Source organism: Pygoscelis adeliae, unplaced genomic scaffold (genome assembly GCF_000699105.1).
Source record: "Pygoscelis adeliae isolate BGI_AS28 unplaced genomic scaffold, ASM69910v1 Scaffold73, whole genome shotgun sequence".
Taxonomy (NCBI): Eukaryota; Metazoa; Chordata; class Aves; order Sphenisciformes; family Spheniscidae; genus Pygoscelis; species Pygoscelis adeliae.
This window is the reverse complement of record NW_008824470.1, coordinates 387,613-406,424: the sequence shown is the minus strand read 5'-3', so window position 1 is coordinate 406,424 and position 18,812 is coordinate 387,613. Positions and strand designations below refer to the sequence as shown.

General features: G+C 37.5%; 1 protein-coding gene across 1 annotated transcript in view; it reads right to left on the bottom strand.

The window, feature by feature from the left end:
- Positions 1 to 18,812, bottom strand: part of ADAMTS19 (ADAM metallopeptidase with thrombospondin type 1 motif, 19) — a 175,405-nt gene that overhangs the window by 16,441 nt on the left and 140,152 nt on the right. The window contains exons 18-22 of the mRNA XM_009321242.1: positions 14,507 to 14,664; positions 13,560 to 13,713; positions 10,026 to 10,161; positions 7,475 to 7,679; positions 5,420 to 5,572 (exon numbers count right to left, since the gene is read on the bottom strand). Coding sequence (XP_009319517.1) covers positions 5,420 to 5,572; positions 7,475 to 7,679; positions 10,026 to 10,161; positions 13,560 to 13,713; positions 14,507 to 14,664 — 806 coding nt within the window. The remainder of the gene's footprint in view (positions 1 to 5,419; positions 5,573 to 7,474; positions 7,680 to 10,025; positions 10,162 to 13,559; positions 13,714 to 14,506; positions 14,665 to 18,812) is intronic.

The window sequence follows — 18,812 nt, the reverse complement described above, 5'->3', positions numbered from 1 at the left end:
TTTAAGCTTCTTTTGTTCTTGTTTGTTCTTGCTTTGTGTTCTGATGGGGTCTAGCAAGACTCAATCCTGATGGGAACTATTAATGTACCACAACTTATAATTTTTTTCTACTATAACCCCACTTACAGATAATGCAATTCAAGAGACAACACAACATCCGCCCATAATTACCTTTTGATTCTAGTTTGGCATTCCCAAAAACTTTGCTTACTCTAAAGAGGCTTGCAGCAGAAAACCAGCAAAGACGTCCCAGTAGATCTAAGTGTGATACAGATACCAGAATTTCCCATTTATGTGTGATTTTGTGTTTGTGCAAAATGGGCAGTGTCTACTTTTAAAATCCTTTCCAGTCTTATCAGTGCTTTTGCCTATTATTAAGGGTGGTCTTCTGTTTTTCTAGAAACTAACATGACATTACATTTATTCCAGGCAAAATACTACAGTACATTGATCTATAAAAAAAACTTTATCTGAAACAAATGATGTTAATATTACAGGATTGGTTAGAAATGTACAAAAAACTCCCCACTCGCATTTCATTATATTGAGATCTTCCATATGATTTGCTCATACTTCATTTCTGAAACAAAGACATACCTCATTTGCTGGAAACTAACTGTATAATTAAGTCAATATAAAAGTTATTAACGTGATGCCAGTATTATTTTGACTTCTATTATTTCACAAAAGCCACATAATTTCTTTGTCCATAAATCTATTAATAGTGTCATATTTTGACTCACGGCCAGCACTGTTCCATTCCCGGAATCTAAAAGAGCTAACAATTTTGGATGGGGATCCAAAGAATAAAACCAAGGCTAATTACCTTGTCAGTAAAACTCTAACGTTAATAATACCCAAATTCTATTTTTTTTTAATTGAAGGAGACAAAATCTGTTGAGTCCATTTGCTATGGAAATTTAGGGGTTGTTTAAACGTCTGAGCACACAGTTCAAAGGTTGAATGCCCCATGCTGTTGAATAGTTGGCAAAAAAAATGTTTTTTTTCCTCTCTCCATTTTCACATGTTCTTTGATTGGGACAGAAGAGAAGCAATCCTCATCACTGACAGCTGCTTTTTGTACCACTCAATTGGGAGATCTCTCTATGACCTGTTGCGTTCACTCTGTCTCCCCCCAACAGCTGGAGACTTGATTTCCCCCCCCGATATACACACACACTTTCTAGACAGCACTGCACGTACTGTCTTAAATAAATAATTTGGAACAGGCCATGAATTCTGGGACTCATTGGTGTAAAAACCAAGCAGTTGCTTCAGATGTCCTTTCAGACTCACTGGAAAAAATTTAGCAGATTAAACTTTGTTCCCCATTTTTGCTTCTTCAGGCTAGAGACAAAGTGAACTTCATCCCAACCATTGGGACCGTTATCCCAGATGTTGTATTTCACTCCTTTGCATCTCTGGTCTAACACATAGATACTATTTAGAAATTCTGCTGCTGCTGCTTCTTTAGTTTCTACTGAATGCATCCTCTTTCCAGCCTCCATAGCCAAATGTCTTTTTAGAACTTATACCATATTATCTTCTCTGGTCTCCTATACACACACACTTTATATTTCTTTACATCTTACAAATGGCTACTCCTAAATTCTTCTCTGTTGGCCACTGTTTTGATCCTATTATCCCCTGCTGAATCCCTCCAGAAGTTTCTGGTATAATATAATCTCAAACTTAAGCTTTTAATTATTATTTTCAAAGCCCACTCTCCAAATTATTCTCCCCTCCAAAATTCATCCTGCCTCTCATGCTTCATTTATTCCACCAATGTTCTGAAGATTCTAGATAATAGCAAAAAAAACCCCAAACAAACCACAGCTTCCTACATAAAGCTAAGTACCCTAGATCTGCCCTTCAAGCACCCTATGCTGTTGACATTTAAGTCTTTTTTGGAGAATGACTTATATAATGACGTGAACTTCTCTAGTAAGCCAGGTAGATGTGTAAACATGCAGTTCATATGCATTTCATTTCACCTCTCCTGTCTACTTGTTTATCCTTAGATGATGAATTCCTCTGAGCATGACACTGTCCTCGTATAGCCTTGAATGGGTTGCAATGGGCAGTTTAGTAAAGGACACTGCTGCTAATAAGACTGAGCTATGCCTTGCCCGAACTGACACTATAGTGGCTTATAGCTACGAACTTTCCTCATCTGAAGGTAACTTTTACATTGTTAAGTATGGTATTCCAAGGACAGCATTCACTGGGAAAAGACAATGTAATTGGTAATGTTGCTAGGTGCTGGCTCCAGAAGCTCAGTTTGAGTCTTTATTCTTTACTTTCTCATCATACTTATTTTCCTCACAAGGGCAGGCACAGAGCCCAACTAATGTTAAGAACAGCAATGTTTAATGTATTGAGCCACTTTGCTGACTTAAGAGCTATTATGGAGTTTAATGCTGCATACAGGCCAGGTTATATAGCATACTTTTAAATTAAGTCAGAGTTTTAGAAGGATTGATGTGCTTATTGACCTATGGAGCTTGCAATATTGGTCAAATTTTCTTTGATCTTGATATTATTGTTAAAACATTGAGGAGAAGAAGTATTTCATCTCTATGTGACCGTACCTCTAAAACAAATTAGCTCCATTACAGCACTACTATGATTATTAATAATGTTATCTTCTCAGTAACAGTGCAATTTAAGCTTCATTTAAAATTATGCCTTAGGAGTTCAAGGGGAGCAGCAAAGCCAATAAGCCTCTTGTTTCAATGTGTGAGAAGCGTCATTTAAATTTTTCAAGCCAAGTCTTGGCAGTAGCTTGGGGGAACTTGGCTCTGCTCAAAGGAACAGCCTTCTGTCAATGTCAAGAACAATCCTAAAGAGTAAAAACAGTGAACACAGAAGGCTGCACTGAACCTCAGTGTTAGAAACAGACAGTGAGCAAAGATTACATTTATCTGAGCTTTCCATTTGTTTCCCCCATTGCAGACATATTAACATGTATGCCATGACTTCATGTTGCTATGTACTCTAGCAATGGAACAGAATAGTAACAGGGGAAGAAAAACCGGAAATCCAAGTATATTTTAAATTGAACACATGTCTCTGTAGAGAAATTAAAGTATCTATTTTTTGGTATAAATCTTGGAAAATCTCAGCTGCACGAGTCACGGTCAAGCTGTATGTTAACTGTTCAAAAGGTTTTGTCAATTCCATATGAAATATTCCCTCATCTCCTAATTTTGAAGTTTAAAGTACAATTTAGGTGACAGTGTTACAGCTTTGACTGTAGGAGGAAAGCAGAACATACAAGATGTCAGTAAATTTTAAACAGGAAGAAGTAAGTTCTTGTACATTCATCTATGACATGGATGTTTGTGAAAAGTACTGAGAGAATAAAGCTCTTCTTTTCTCCAGAGGGCACTGGGAACACAGTGTAACTGTCTGACCATCTCCACATAGCCTCAGTAACCCCGATTTGAATGACTGCTTCAACTAAGAAAGCAGATGGTCATTTCTCCATAGCCTACTCCCTGCTGGTGCTAGTGCTAAATGATGCAGGTTTTTACTGCAGTTCTGTGGTATGGAAATGCAAATACTAAACTTTATTGCCAAACACATCTTCTTCTAAAAGTAACCCTGCTACTGAAGGTTAGTTCCTTCTGTTGTTTAAAAAATTGCTGGTTATACCACTTTGTGCTTTTGAAATAGCTAAGGTAGGGGGGTTATCTTCTAGTTTTTGTGAGGCTGTTCCAAAATATTTCCAAATATTTTAAATGATCACCACTATATAAAAAAAAATCACTTGACACTATACTTCACCCTTTAAATGTGAAAAAAGTAAAGAAAATGGAATAAATGGTAATGTGATAGTGACGATTTGTACCCCACCGTCATAAAATAGGAGCTCCCCAGCAGAATTCTGTGAAACACTAGTTGCCCACAGAGTACTGCAGCTAATTCTTGGAAGGCTGGCTAGTCATAGCCAGTCTGCTGGCTTTAGTCCCTGTTTCCAGCTGTTACATCACATGAAAGACAACTAAAAATACATTAAATACTTCTCCATACAAGCAAGTTAAAAACTGCTGCAATAATGTTAGGCACTGAAAGTAGAAGTGTTGTGTGCAAAGTTATGAACAGAAGCAAGGAAAAAAAAAAGATTACAATCTCTCTGCTAAAGCGTGGCCTGTGATATGACAAGAGAAAACCTTGACTTTTAAGGTTCAATTTCAGTATTTCAGCATGTTTTGGATATTCTAAAGTGTATCAAATGTTCAAAGTCCCAGTCCAATAACACACTCAGTCACAGATCTAATCAATATTTTCTGTTACAGTTTTGCCTATGCTTATGTACCTCACTGAAATCAAAACCCATATGCCAAGGAAATAATGTACTGGCAGCTACGTCAGTGTTCAGAATAGACAGTAATAGATGTTTCCCAGATATTAAATGGTCTATGTGGAAATTCAATAGGGTAAAGGTGCTTCCTTATAAAGCTGGAGGGTGTGACTTAACGCAAATTAATAAAATATGCAAACACAAATTAATGAAATGTGCAAACTGTGAGGTTGGAGTGAGCTGCAGTGGAGGAAAAGAATTATAATTGATTACAATTCAATAACATATAAGTGGTAAACAGTATGTTGCCCTGGTTGGGAAAAGGGTGGGGGAGACATCCAGTAGGATGGCCAAAGCAAAATATTCAAAATGTTTAGTAATGGAAATTAAGTTATCTTCTCAGGACCATTCTGTTAAGCAATCCTTGAAAAAGATCCCATAGCACCATGAGAAATGCATGACAGAATCAGGACAGAGAACAATAAACATTAGGTCCCTGGCAGCCTATAATGGAGGTGGAAGGGGCAAAGAAATACAATAGAGCATCTCACCAAAGCGTGTGTTATGCATAGCCAATTGATAGCCTCTACTCTGCAATCCAGAGACAATCAGAAAGCTCTTGCTGTGAGCCAAACACAGTGTACAATGCATGTGATACCTTGTCTCAGTAATATATCAAGTCAGAAGCAGGCGAGAAAATAAGTCAAACTAAAAATAAGCAAAGACATGATAAATGCTACTTCATTTAATCAAGTGTCATTACTATTCTCAAACAGGTCTGAAGATGGAATAATCTGATAGGTGTCTTTGCAAACAGAAATGCCTCACTCTGTCCAGTACTCTTCCGTTTCTGGAGTTTGCCTGCCTACTGACAACAGCAAATTTATATCAGATTTGCACGATACTAAAGATTCATCTCATGCTTTCTTCATATTTCTAATTTTTATTTACACTGTGGTCTCAGTGTGACTACATGTTTTGGGGTTTTTATTTGTAGCCTTATTGTTCTCTCAACTGGGAGACTCCTACAATTCTGATAACAGCAATTTTTACAAAGAACTCAGCTTGCAAAATATATTATGCTGTGGAGCACTAGTATCAAGGATGCCTCACCTTAGACCAGTCTCCCATTCTCCAGACGTAGCATTTGGAATAGTCCTCACAGTCCTCTGCTTCTTTAGGTCTTGTGGACAAAACACATTTCTTGCGGGGATTGGTGCATCTCACAGTCCGATGCCGTACTCCCTTACCACACTTTACTGAGCACTGTTGGAAAAAGATGTTTTTCAGGTTTCTACAAAAGTCATAGTTACCCCATGTTATCCACTTCTAGTGACCTCTGCCAGGCTAACATAAATATTTCAAGACTGCAGTGATTTCCTGACTTCCAGTCTTCAATTGCAGAGACACTGGATTTGTTAAAAACTAACAAATGAAAAAAAACTCCTTATGGAGCAGAATGATAATTTTTGCATTTTCAGCTAAATATATATAATTAGATCAAAAATTATTTGCTTAAGGAAAAACTAGGCTTTTGGATAAGGAAACATCTGAAAAGTTATGATGAATGCAAAATATTATACTGAAAATATTAGGCAATCTTTGTTCTATGAATGAAAAGAAATATAATGAAAGAAAATCTAAATAATGATCATAAGTTATGAAGCAACTTCAGAAAAACTCTACTAGTGTCTAACAGACCTTTTTTGGAGGGAAAAAAGTTAAAATGGAAAAGTAAATATTCTAAAACTACCCAAGAATCCAGACTGAATTTGAAAATTCAGTCACTGCATATACAGCATGTGAAAACTCTCTTTGAGTTGCACAGAAGTTCTTAATCTATGTGTTTTCCACGATTACCACTTACACTGCCAAAAATTATGCCATTTCCTTCTCAAAACATTATCATTGCTTTTGATCATCCCACTGCTTGCAGATCAAAACTCTCCTTTGCCAAGCCGATTATAACTGCAGGAAGCAGTAATGGCTAGCTTCCAGTATAATGGTGATAGTAGGAATGGCCACGGGAAACACCTCACTCTTCAAAATATATTTATTGCTTCCAACAAAAACATGCTTACTTATTTCTTATCTCTCAAGTAAAACAAACCAACTAAACAATCTGAGTTTCTTTCTCACACCTCTGTAAGTGAATAGCATTCTTCTCACAGCCAGCCCTTGCATTATAAACCTCTGTGTACCAAACCAGGAACTGCTGCTATTTACTTCTCTTATCTCTACCTTAGCATCTGCTTTTCATCTTTAGAAAACATTCCCTATGACTTAGCTCTTTCTTCCTTGGGGATCAAGGGGTGCTGCTGAGCGGAGGAGCCGAAAGAACGGACTGCACCCACATTCATAATCTGCTATTTGTGTTTTAAACCCAGAGGGACCCATAGCACAGCTTCTGGTATGGGAGGCAATCAGAATTGCCTTGCTCTTCAATGGAGAGAGATGCTCCAGATAACCCCTTCAGCTTGTCCAGGTGGCAGTGATAACAACATCCGTCTTCCACCACAGTCAATTACTTTTAGAACTAGTATAGCTTTTTAGAAGAAGAAAGCCAAATGGACATGCACATTAAAAGATCTTAAATTAATAAAGCTTTTTGAATAATAATGACATTCTACAGCAATGCTTCAGGATGCAACATATGTGAAATTATGTCATTTACAAGCCCTTTTGCCCACTGCTTATGCTGTTCCTGGAATAAAAGGTAAGAAGAGAGAGGAAGGGAAGGAAATGTCAAGCAGCTCCCCTCATAGCCTCTCTGAAGCAGAATGGCAGCAACCATCTGCTGATCAACATCCTTGGTACAAAAATATGTCAGAGATGTTCCCACCCTGAATCCAAGGTCTGGTAGCTGATAAATGATGGCCTTAATTCCATTTACCCCTAGTTTCCCACTACTACAGTCAGGACATACTTGATTATATGTGCTTGAAAATTGGCCAAAAGAAATTGTTCCAGGACATTAACTAGGTAAAATGTAGTAGTTCTACATGGCTGGTTTTCCTAGTCCCTGATCGCTTTGCCAAATCATTGCATGAGGACCGTGAAAATTGTTAGGCTGAGCTGTGCCACTTGCTGCTGAAAAAAATCATATTCCCAGAAAATAGTAAGGGTTAAACAATCACTATGGACTATTTGTATAAATAAATGCAGCACCTCAGACCAGACTCCCGCCTCCCACACAGTCATGCAGTCCTGGCCTTCACAGCGCTGTGCAGAAGCGGGCTTTGGCCCAAGGCAATCCCTCTCCCTAGCTCTGATCAGGGTCCCATTTCTGAGCTGCTGTGTGCAGGCTACTTGTCTGTTCTGGGTCCCTTTTCCACATGTTCTTGAACATGGAGTCCATTCTGTCATCATCCATCTACAAAGAAATACAGGCAATGCAATAACAAGAAATCAGGAAGGTAAAAGTACCATCACATCATCTTACTCTCTTGCTTGTCAGTACATACACCCAAGACATACTTGCATATTTTCTGCCTCCTTTTAGCTTCACTTTGTTAATGGGCTACCTATTAATCTAACATATTTTACATTAAATAAGGTGTTAATGTTCATATCACTTCATTCCCCAGCCCACTGTCCCTGTTTTCAGAGTACTCTCCTCTCATTATAATTCCAATTAGAAAAGCTCCAACATACACACACATTTTCAACATGACAGATCAGTGATCAGCCTGTCTGTTATTCTCTATCTATATGACTATCTATATGCCAAGTGCATGCCATGCACATAAAGTCCAGCATTCTTTGAAAATACTTAGTTGCAAGACAGAATCACTCCTGTGTGAAAGGCTCGTTGTTCTGGAGGAAGTACAAAAGCTCAGACTTCTTCATGTTCTTCAGGGTCAGACCTAACACAGGTTGTGTGGTTTAAATCCCAGCAGCAAGGAAGGCTGATGCACCTTGGCAGAGCCCACATACCTGGAGAGCAGTCATTCTAGAACATAATTTCCCTAAATGTTCTGTAGCTCCAGGCTATGGCCATGTGCCCTGAAAAATCAAACATCTCTGCCACTGATGCAGTACACAAGTGTATCCCAGGAGACTTAGACTGCAAGGGAGAGTTTTTAGGAAACTGAGATTTAACAAATCTGTTCCAACCTTCTGTGACGCATTTGTTGTAAGAAAATAAAATATTTAACTAAGGTTTTTTTATTATCAGTCCAGAGACTCAATTTACAAATCACAGCCTGTCAAGATAATGCAGTAGAGTTTAAGATACTTCTTAAGTGCCAATAACAAACAACTAGTTACGCAAGCATATGCTTTAGTTACATTTCTGTTGAAAGCTAACAATATTTGTTTTGTAAGAATCACTAACACACTATTAAAAACTGGATATATAGGTTAAGGATCTTGATATCTTTCTACATTTCTCAGCACAGCATCTCTGAGTAGCAATTAGCAACATTTAAAATATTTCATTTAATAAGCTGGAAAAAGTACAGAACATTGAAAATATACAGTTGACAATGCCTCAGAAAAAGATCAGACTCTTCCATTTCCATCCATTAAGTGTACAGTGATGTTAATAAAATAAAATAAAGATCTGCTCAAGTATGTATATAATGAAATACAAATAATTCCTCCAAAGTGTAATGCCCTAGTCTGGGGAAGTCCAAACCTCAGTGGTTTGGTCTTGCTTAAAATGTATCATAACTTGCATTTTATCAAGTTCAGTATTTATCCTTTCCAAGAAAGCTATGTCTTTTGTTCATTTGACATGCTTTCTTTAACAATATTTGCATTTTATTTACTTTGCATTGTTTTCTTTAAAAATACCATCTACTTCTCCTCCAGATGACTGCAGTAGATCTATCCCAGTGCTCACTCCTGGGAACACTAGCCAACTATTGGTAGCTGCTCTCCGCTCCCTTGAAAGGTGGCAGATACTTTACCCAAGTCCGCACAATACCTGGGGACTTAGTCATAATTCTTAGCTGCCATTTTGAAGCAGGATGGCAAACTCTGAAATGGGTCATTATGCCAGCCTGGACAGCCAGTGCAAGGAGCAGGCTGCCAGCTCGGCTGCAGGGACACCAAATAGGGTGGGCATTGCAGGGCACAGGCTGCATGCTGCAGCTGCCTCCTGGGGTGAAATTCAGAGAAAAAAAGCTCCTCCTGCTTCTTCCACCATTCTACCATCAGAGTCCAGTTCTGCCTATTGATCCACATACAAAGGGATGGGGGAGAGGGAGGAGAGGATCGAAGGAAAGGCTCTTTATACTTCAAGTTGCATCAGTGTAGAAAACCTGATTAACAGATGTTTGTTTATTTACTTACTTACTACTTAGTGCACCCAGAGCATACTGAGAGCTTTTAAAGGAGCAAAGCCCTGGTTGAACAAAACACTAAAATATATCATTAATTAAAAGTGTGGGACTAAATCCATCTTTATATAAACAGCATTTAAATTTCAATTTCATACTACACATCAGTCTGTGAGAACCCTTCCTGAGGAAAGTAATGAACCGCTTAATTATTGAGTAAGAATTGATTTAGGCATGTGCTTAAGGGCTCCCTTTCATTAAAACTCAGGAAAAACAACAGCCAGTGTTTCTGTTTTCCCTTCCTACATTTTGAATTATAAACTTTTGGATGTATGTATTTACTGCACATTCATTGCCAGAGGCAGTCATCTCTCCTAGCTCTTAAGACTTTTACATCTAGATATTACAGTTTAATTTAACCAAATCACTATTACCTGGTCTGGCATGGCTGCTCATTGCACTTGCGGATCTGTGGTTCTGGTTTTGTTAAATATTTGCACTTCTTGTTGTCCACAAGACTGATATTCTTGTTCATAATCTTTGTGCAAGAGACTGTTGTCTTTCTTTCACCTAGTAAAAAAAACAGGTATGTGGGGAAATCAGGAATATGCAACTTTGTTAAAAAGGGAAGGACAAAGGTGGTGAAGGGTCTAGAGCACAAGTCTTATGAGGAGCAGCTGAGGGAACTGGGGTTGTTTAGCCTGGAGAAAAGGAGGCTGAGGGGAGACCTCATTGCTCTCTACAACTACCTGAAAGGAGGTTGTAGCGAGGTGGGTGTTGGTCTCTTCTCCCAAGTAACAAGCGATAGGACGAGAGGAAATGGCCTCAAGTTGTGCCAGGGGAGGTTTAGGTTGGATATTAGGAAAAATTTCTTCACTGAAAGGGTTGTCAAGCATTGGAACGGTCTGCCCAGGGAAGTGGTTGAGTCACCATCCCTGGAGGGATTTAAAAGACGTGTAGATGTGGTGCTTAGGGACATGGTTTAGTGGTGGACTTGGCAGTGCTAGGTTAACGGCTGGACTTGATGATCTTGAAGGGCTTTTCCAACCTAAACAATTCCATGATTCTGGGATTCTATTCTATGATTCTATCTTTATCTGATACAGCTATTTCACATACAGTTTGGCTAAAAGAAGTGTGAAATCTGTCTAAGTAAGTGTAAAATCTCAGAAGAAAATCAAAGCTAGCAGGGAGCCCAAGCCAGATATTAAAGTTTGTGGGGAAAAACGTGATTTTCTAATCCAGTGTTTGCACACCACTGTCAACAGAGTTTTGCTGCTTTATTCCTGTAACTAGTTATAGGCCAAAACCTTACTCTTACTGGAATTATTGTTTCTTTCTCAACCACTGGAACCCCAGCGCTCAGAAAAGCTTGCAGAAAAATTACATAGGAAGTATGTTTTTTCATTAATACATAAAATAAGGAAAGGAATGACAGGTCCTGCTTCTCTGTATTCCTCGAGCTTAGTAGTTCTGCCTGGTTTAGCAATATACTGGCAGGCGTGGCCGGCACTCAGCTAAAGGGAATCAGCACATGCAACCTTCAGTAAGGAGCCTGCACTATTCCCATGAACTAAAGAGGCCACACTACTGACCTGATCTGTAGGGTAATCATTTAGGAAGCTGGGTACTGCCTGCAGAGACCTAGTGCATGTTCTGTTCAGAAACCTTGCCCTGATGGGTGGGTTGGAGCCTGGTGCCACTCGAAGCTGAAAGCGTTAGAAATCAGAATTTAATGTAATACCTACCGCAAGTAGTAACTTGTAATTAGACTGAAGCCTAATTTTTAGAAAACTAGCAATCCTTGAATTAAAGACTTCAATTAGTAGAAAACAGGTTCATAACCATTTGTTCCTATGGTTACATTTTAACACTCTCTTTCTATCTGGAAGTTGACCGACAGACAGGGTGCGTGCAGGAGCAGGGCAGACTTAAGCATGCAATCAATGCTCACCAGCGGTCAGAAATGTGCCTGCGGATGGAGCAGTTAAGTTATAAATGCGCATTATGTGTGTGACCACAGCTGACATTTCACATGGCGCTTGTGTACGTGACAGCACATGCAACTAATCTATCCTATACGGCATTTGAAATGTTTGACAATTCTTACTGCATTTACATATACATCTGTGTATTCATATTCTCTCCCACACAAAGAAAGCTTTTCTGCAACACAGGAGGTCGCAGACCAGCTACATATATAAACATGCACAAAACCACATGGCTTCATCAATAGTTTCATCCTGACATACACTTTAAACATTTAAGCAAATCTACCGGTAATTGTTATATTCTTTAATCAGAGTCACCAAAATGTTGACGTTAAAATTGAAACACAAATATTTACACAGGGTACAAGCTGCAGCATTTTAATTTCATTATTGCTTCATATTTAAGCGGAGAACTAAAAGAACAGTTAAAATGGTTTCGTCTAAAGTAAGAAAAATCTTTCACTTGTATTTCAGAATATTTGCAGTAAAAATACCTTTTATGGAACTTTGTATTAACTCAACTATTTTAGACAGTAACAAAAAATGAAGGCCAGTTACAACAGAAAAATATGATAAATAAACATTACAGTAAAACACTTAAATATTTATTTAAGCATTAATGTAGAATAAATTACCAACATACTGCATTTTAAGACTTCTCCAGATGATAGGTAACCTTAGAAATATTTGGGGCAATAATGACAGATTGTGGTAGCATTAAAATTATTCTAAAAATACTTCAGGAAACTGTAAAAAGCACGAATACTCCAACTGAATAGGAATGCACTACTAAGAAACAGAGGATGCTACTAGCACCACGTACAAAATACCTTCAGGGAAGAAGCTTTCTTACCAAACCACAAAAAGCATGTTTGTGGAAACTACAGTAATCTGTCATGACACCAGGATCGTTCACAGAGTCAAAGGAGCTAGAACACTATGTTCCTTATGCTGCTGTTATGAGAAAGTAAAGCGTTTCCAGGCCTTCTTATTCAATCACAAGGTGCACAGCAGTTTTCAGAACTGCTGATCAGAGCAACCATAACTGTCAAGCTTGTAAGCAGGAAAGACAGGTATCAAAAATCAATACAGTATTCACAGTGGAGGTCTGACTAATTGCACAAGGTGTGAACAGATCTCTATAGGTTGCATTCATTAAAAAAACTCTGAAGTGTTTTTTCAGTGTAATTACCTATTTGAATAACCAGCTTCTAAACAGCAGTTTTAAAGGGTTTTGTTACAGCAATACTGTTCATGTTCCAATGTTTGTTTTCATATCTGTGTTTTCTTCTTCCAAATTTACATTTTTTATGGTTTATAAACATAAACATAGGAAAAATATCACATCAGCATGTTAATATCTGCTGTTGTAATATTTGTTCCATATGTTTCTGGATTATCCTCAACTCATGTTACTAACTGTACATATCTGATCTGAGATTGGGGTTCAGCTTTTCTGTAGTTTGCAATGTCTTTTACAGATCATTTATCTTCAATAGTTCCAAATACAGAATGGAATGCATATGAACTTTCTATTCTTGTTCTAGCTCTTGCACTTGTATTTCTTCTTGGAAACTGTGTCCTGAATTTGCTTTGTTAATCTAGATTTTGCTCCTTCACTACTTCACTATCTTTTTCTACTTAATTAGTTTGAATCTTTTCCTAGAGTTATCGCTATTCTTTTACTATAATCAGGAAGCATAAGACTGAAGTATGTCCACCATTGTATGGAATCATACAAGCCACAATGAGGATATTACTATTAAATATACAACATTGACCATCAGAGTCTTAAATATTAATACACCATGTGTTTTAATTGAGAGAGAGATATATACACACAGTGTATATACATATATATGCATATTGTATCCACCCACATATATGTATTGTGTATGTACATACATATTGTATATGCATATACATTTTTAATATATACGTGTATGCGTGTGTTTGTACATTTTTCTTTTATTTTACCTCCTCCACATACAGCATCACAGTCCTCCCAGCCAGAATGAGTCCACATGAAAAGAGGCTCCGGTACTTTAGAGCTCTGATTCTCAGGAAGAGGATCCAGTGGGATTGTGTACTCATAGTGTAGACCATAGCTCTGGTCATGGAAGAGCAGCACCTGCAAGATATAGAGAAGGAAAACCTACCTATGTACACAGACACTGTGGAAGACGAACTCCGAACGGTGAGGAGATGATCTTGAAAAGCATTTAATGCTCTTTAGCCATTCAACCCTCCTGATGGATTTTGTAGAAGAAATTAATGAAAGTATCCAAATCAAGACAATGGGAAAAATTATTTTAATTAACATGAAGGTCGAAAAGCCCTCTATGTGAAACAAGCAAACAAAATTCAGCAGAAATCTGGAGGATGATTATGTCCTGTGATTTCATAGAGGAAGTCTTTCCTAGATGCATCAGATTTAAAACTATTTTATCTATACCAGCCAATTTCTTGCATTTGAAGTACTTCCTCATCATCTCACCCTCTCTCTTTTTGGTGGCTATGAACATTTCCTCCCCTACACTGAAATGCATCAAAACTCTACTTCTTCATGGAGAACTTGGTGATTGCAATCCTGAAATGGTGATGCTGTGCAATAGTCAGTCAGGATAAAGAACTTCTGATATTAATTTGAGTCTCTCTTCTTAAGCGGCACATCAACTTTTTATGACATTTGTAGCAATGCTGAGACCTTCCATCCTACCTCAACAACGTCAGGATTATTCTTGGATTTAAATGCTTATTTTTAGAAGTGGGCTGACAGGTCTATATATATAAGCAGGTGTATATATATATATAAAAGCAGATCTTACATAGATCTCATTATCTTCAGGAGCCTGGAAAAAAATATTAGTTACCATGCTATATGATAGGAATCAAGTAAAAAACCCCAATCCATATTGTCATACCAGTAAATGTAAAGGTGATGTTGTGGGACCTTTGGCTGATATTTTCTCCCAGAGGCCTCGCCGAACATAATGGACAGTGGTCCCAGCAATATTGAATGTTCCTGAATGCTCTATCTTCCAGTCACTATTGATTGACTGTTTTCCAGCATCTCGAAGAGCTGCAAAATATATGAAAAATACCAATATAAAAGTTGTCTGTTCAGTAGTGATTTGGGCCTCCTTTCACTTCCTGTTTGGATAATTTAACAAGCAGGTGAAATCACATCACTCTGTTTGCAAAGATATTTATGGATCCTACTATACATGAACTTCAATTGGAACGTGCTTCAGAAACACTTTCTGGAAGGAATGTTTGGCAAAACCATGTGTGTCTAACATTACTTGAAGTTAACATCAGTGTTTTAATGCCTAAAGAGACTGACAGGCTCCAGCATAATTCACAATTTGATCATGGAATTAATTTAAGGCAAAGGCAACCATTCTCTGTTCCTGCAGTGGTCATTTCTATAATCCATAAAGGCATGGGAAACAAAATTTTCACAAGACATTCTTCAAGATTTGTGGAATTTGGTTAAAACTTCAAAAAAATTCTAGTTCAGAATTCTTTCCCATCTAATAACTACATTTGCATTTTTCTCCACTTTAGAATGTGACAGTACTACTGTCATCCTACCTAAACACTTATTTTATACACTTTTACCACATAATTTGATGCTTCTAACAAATAGGAAAAGCTTGTTCTTTTTGGCTGAATCATTCCTCTTGTTGGCCTAATTTATATTCAAAACCATCATTAAGTCAGGTAAGATATATTTCATACACTGAGAACATAGGATTTTACATTAGTTTTCTATAGTAAACTGAATAGATTCTTCTGTGAAGGACTTGTAATTTTATTTTGTTTTACTTTTATTTTATTTTATTTTATTTTATTTTATTTTATTTTATTTTATTCAGATCAGGTCTGAAATAATCATGTGAAGAAGAATATACTTTAAGTCACCTTCTGGACAAGAAGTTTTACACATTCCTCTTCAAAGAAATTGCATGTTTGGCATCAGACTGCTGTAAGAGAACTTCAACAGTTTAAGCCCTGTCCAAAATTTCTTTTTAAAGTTGTAAGTTAATGTGAGTCACTTCTGTAATCATCTCCTCTCTGATTCATATTTATACTGTTATGTTTTGTTTCTATGGGAAACAATGGTAACAGGTCTATGGCCTGGCAGAAATACAATTGCGTAAGACATCACCAATGTGTACCACTGCAGTACTGTGTAATAAATGTTAAGACTATAAAATCCATTAATGCTGTAGAACAGCCCCATAGTAAAAATAACCAGTGATTTTACAAGATTAAAAATTGGTATTTTAGGTTTAAACATTCCATTATTAATGGTGATTAAGTTCTATTTAGTGTTTAAACTGTAGGGGTCTATCCTCTTCCCAGTGGAGAAACAAAACAAATGTACTTGAAAGTGCTGAGGTCCAGTTGGGTCATGCTGCTCAGATGGAGCAGCATCCTGTCCCTGGAGAGCAACGGACTTTGCATCATTTTGTCTTGTCTTCAAAATGAACGTGAGGGCCACAGCACCCAGCCATGTGGAAGGGACTGGAATCCCAGCCCCAGAATACAGAAATATGCCAGATCTTGCACTTTCTGCTTTCAGATTCCTCACTTGCGCCACTGGGGTTAGACAAAGTAAGAAAGGGTATCCTCAAGCCTAAAATTTAGGCTTGGATAAGCCTAAAGAACAGCTTCTGTTCTTGACTCTGTCACACCCCATATTGTACGCAAGTTCACTGCGTTTTATTCCACACGACACATGTACTCCCACTCTGCTTAGCTTTCAATAAAGGAGGATTTCCTGTACAAAGTAATGCAATACAGGAAGAAAATTCAACACACAAGTGTGTCCTCTCTCAGACTATAAAACAAATTGAGCAATACATCTACAACTAAAAAGACAAACAAAGAAAACTCAGACTGGGAAAACCTGCTGCAACTGTAACCAAGACCCAAATTTCAGTGCTAAAACAAGGGAGCTAATTACAAGTGCATCTCTGAAGAGCATAAAATAGCCATCATCACAATGACAATTAAGTGATGGTGATGACCGCAATTATTTTTTAATTACTGTATCAGGGATATACACTCTTCCAATTTTAATGAGGTGCAAGAGGCTACACAGCCAGAGAGATGCAACATTTCACAGTTCAGCTATTGCATGTCCCAGTGCTTCGTGGGGAGCATCAGTGCCCTGGTCCCGGTCCTCCACTTGGTAAGTCTGTGCTTACTAATCCTTTTATTGTTTTCTGTGGAAAACTGTAAAATACTACTGCAAAACAGCACAGCTGTATTAACTTGGAAAGTTTTGCTTAAGCTGAAATTGCCACACTTTATGGAGAGGTTAAGAAAAAAGGCATTTGTACCAAAATAAGAGGGAAGTTGACACCTTTGTGAATTGTGAATTTTGCCTTTTGTTCTGTGCAAAATTTAGTCATACTCTTCAGAAAAGTATCAAAACAATGTCATTTTGTCTGACTCCTATTTTTCTCAAGAAAATTGACAAATACAAAAAAATATCTGAAATTCAATTCTAAATGAGAGTACCTTCACTGATATCTTTTGTCAAGGAAGTAATTGTTTCAAGTCCATTCAGGTTATCATGTGTTCCCTTCAAGCCATCTTAAGAACATTAAGACTGGAGATTTGAGTAACTTTTTGAAAATTTCAATTTATCATCCCACAAGGGACAAAATTCTGTCTTGAGCTTACATATATGGTGCCACTACAAATCATCTAGAGTCACATATAATTTGGCATAACGTGTTATTGTTTCTGTTCAAACTATTTAAATTATTTTAGCTTTCTATTGCAAGTATTTTTTCCAACTTTTTATTAAACAGGAGGATACTTAAAGATGCTGAAAGCAACTAAGTTTTCAGTTTGTAGTACCCTACAGGATACATTACCATTCAATAGATAGTATCTCTTATTATAAGAAGAAACTTCTATTGGACATTGCCTTTCTTCTACAAGGTCACATTTTAAGGTTGATAATTCCTTGCTGTTTTCTCCAAAGTAACTAAAGATGAGCCTTGATATTATCATCTGCAGCAAACTTTCCTTTAGTTGCTGCTTCTTCAGTCTTTTCCTAATCACTGTTTTGATGTTAAGGAAACTAAAGTAAGAGAAGAGAAACCAAAGAGAAATGCTCTCAAGTGGGCGTGCAGCAGATTGTCAAATGTCAGCAACAGAATATCTTCTTCCTAAATTCCAGAAAAATGTTTATGATATATTCCAGCAAGTAAATATTTATTTGAAAACCAATCAGGGCTATAGTTAAGGCACTTAACAGCTATTACTAATAAGCTCAGATTAGAGTGGAAAAATCTAAAACGGAGAAACTCACAGATACAAATTTCACTGTTCTTGCTGAACTGTTTTGCATACACAATTTTTTTGTATTTAGAAAATCATATTTCTATCATTCACTTATAAGTATTGTTATGCCTGACCAATATTTATTAACTGGGAGGTGGGTTTTTTTGGAATAAAAGACGCGATTGCAAACATCTCTTTTGCATTCACGTGTGAATAACACCAATGAATAAGCAACACAAGCTCACAGGTGCTATTCGGTTTTATAAGCAGTAACTATCAAATTATGTGCCACATTCAGAGGTCTACATATTGCTAGAAGCCGTTGATAGGATTTCAGCATAACCTCAGCTAATTAACCCCAACTAGTCATTAGCATCCAGAAAATCCTTGTGTTAAGGTCATTACTGCTATTATAATGAGAAGCTGGTAACAGGGAAAGCAACATGCATGTTTTGACATGATGGGACAACAAAATTCATATAAAAGAGACTGCTTGTATTTTCTGAGAATAACTCTTGAAAACAGAAAGGAATAATCAGGCTGTCCAGCTTAATTCTTCCAAGTCATATCAATCATTCCATGCTAAACAGTAATAAAAGCACCAATTTAGACGTACCTCACCTAAAGGCATATAGAATCATAGAATCATTAAGGTTGGAAAAGACCTCTAAGATCATCAAGTCCAACCATTAATCTAGCACTGCCAAGTCCACCACTAAACCATGTCCCTAAGCACCACATCTACACGTCTTTTAAATTCCTCCAGGGATGGTGACTCAACCACTTCCCTGGGCAGCCCGTTCCAATGCTTGACAACCCTTTTGGTGAAGAAATTTTTCCCAATATCCAACCTAAACCTCCCCTGGCGCAACTTGAGGCCATGTCCTCTCGTCCTATCGCTTGTTACTTGGGAGAAGAGAC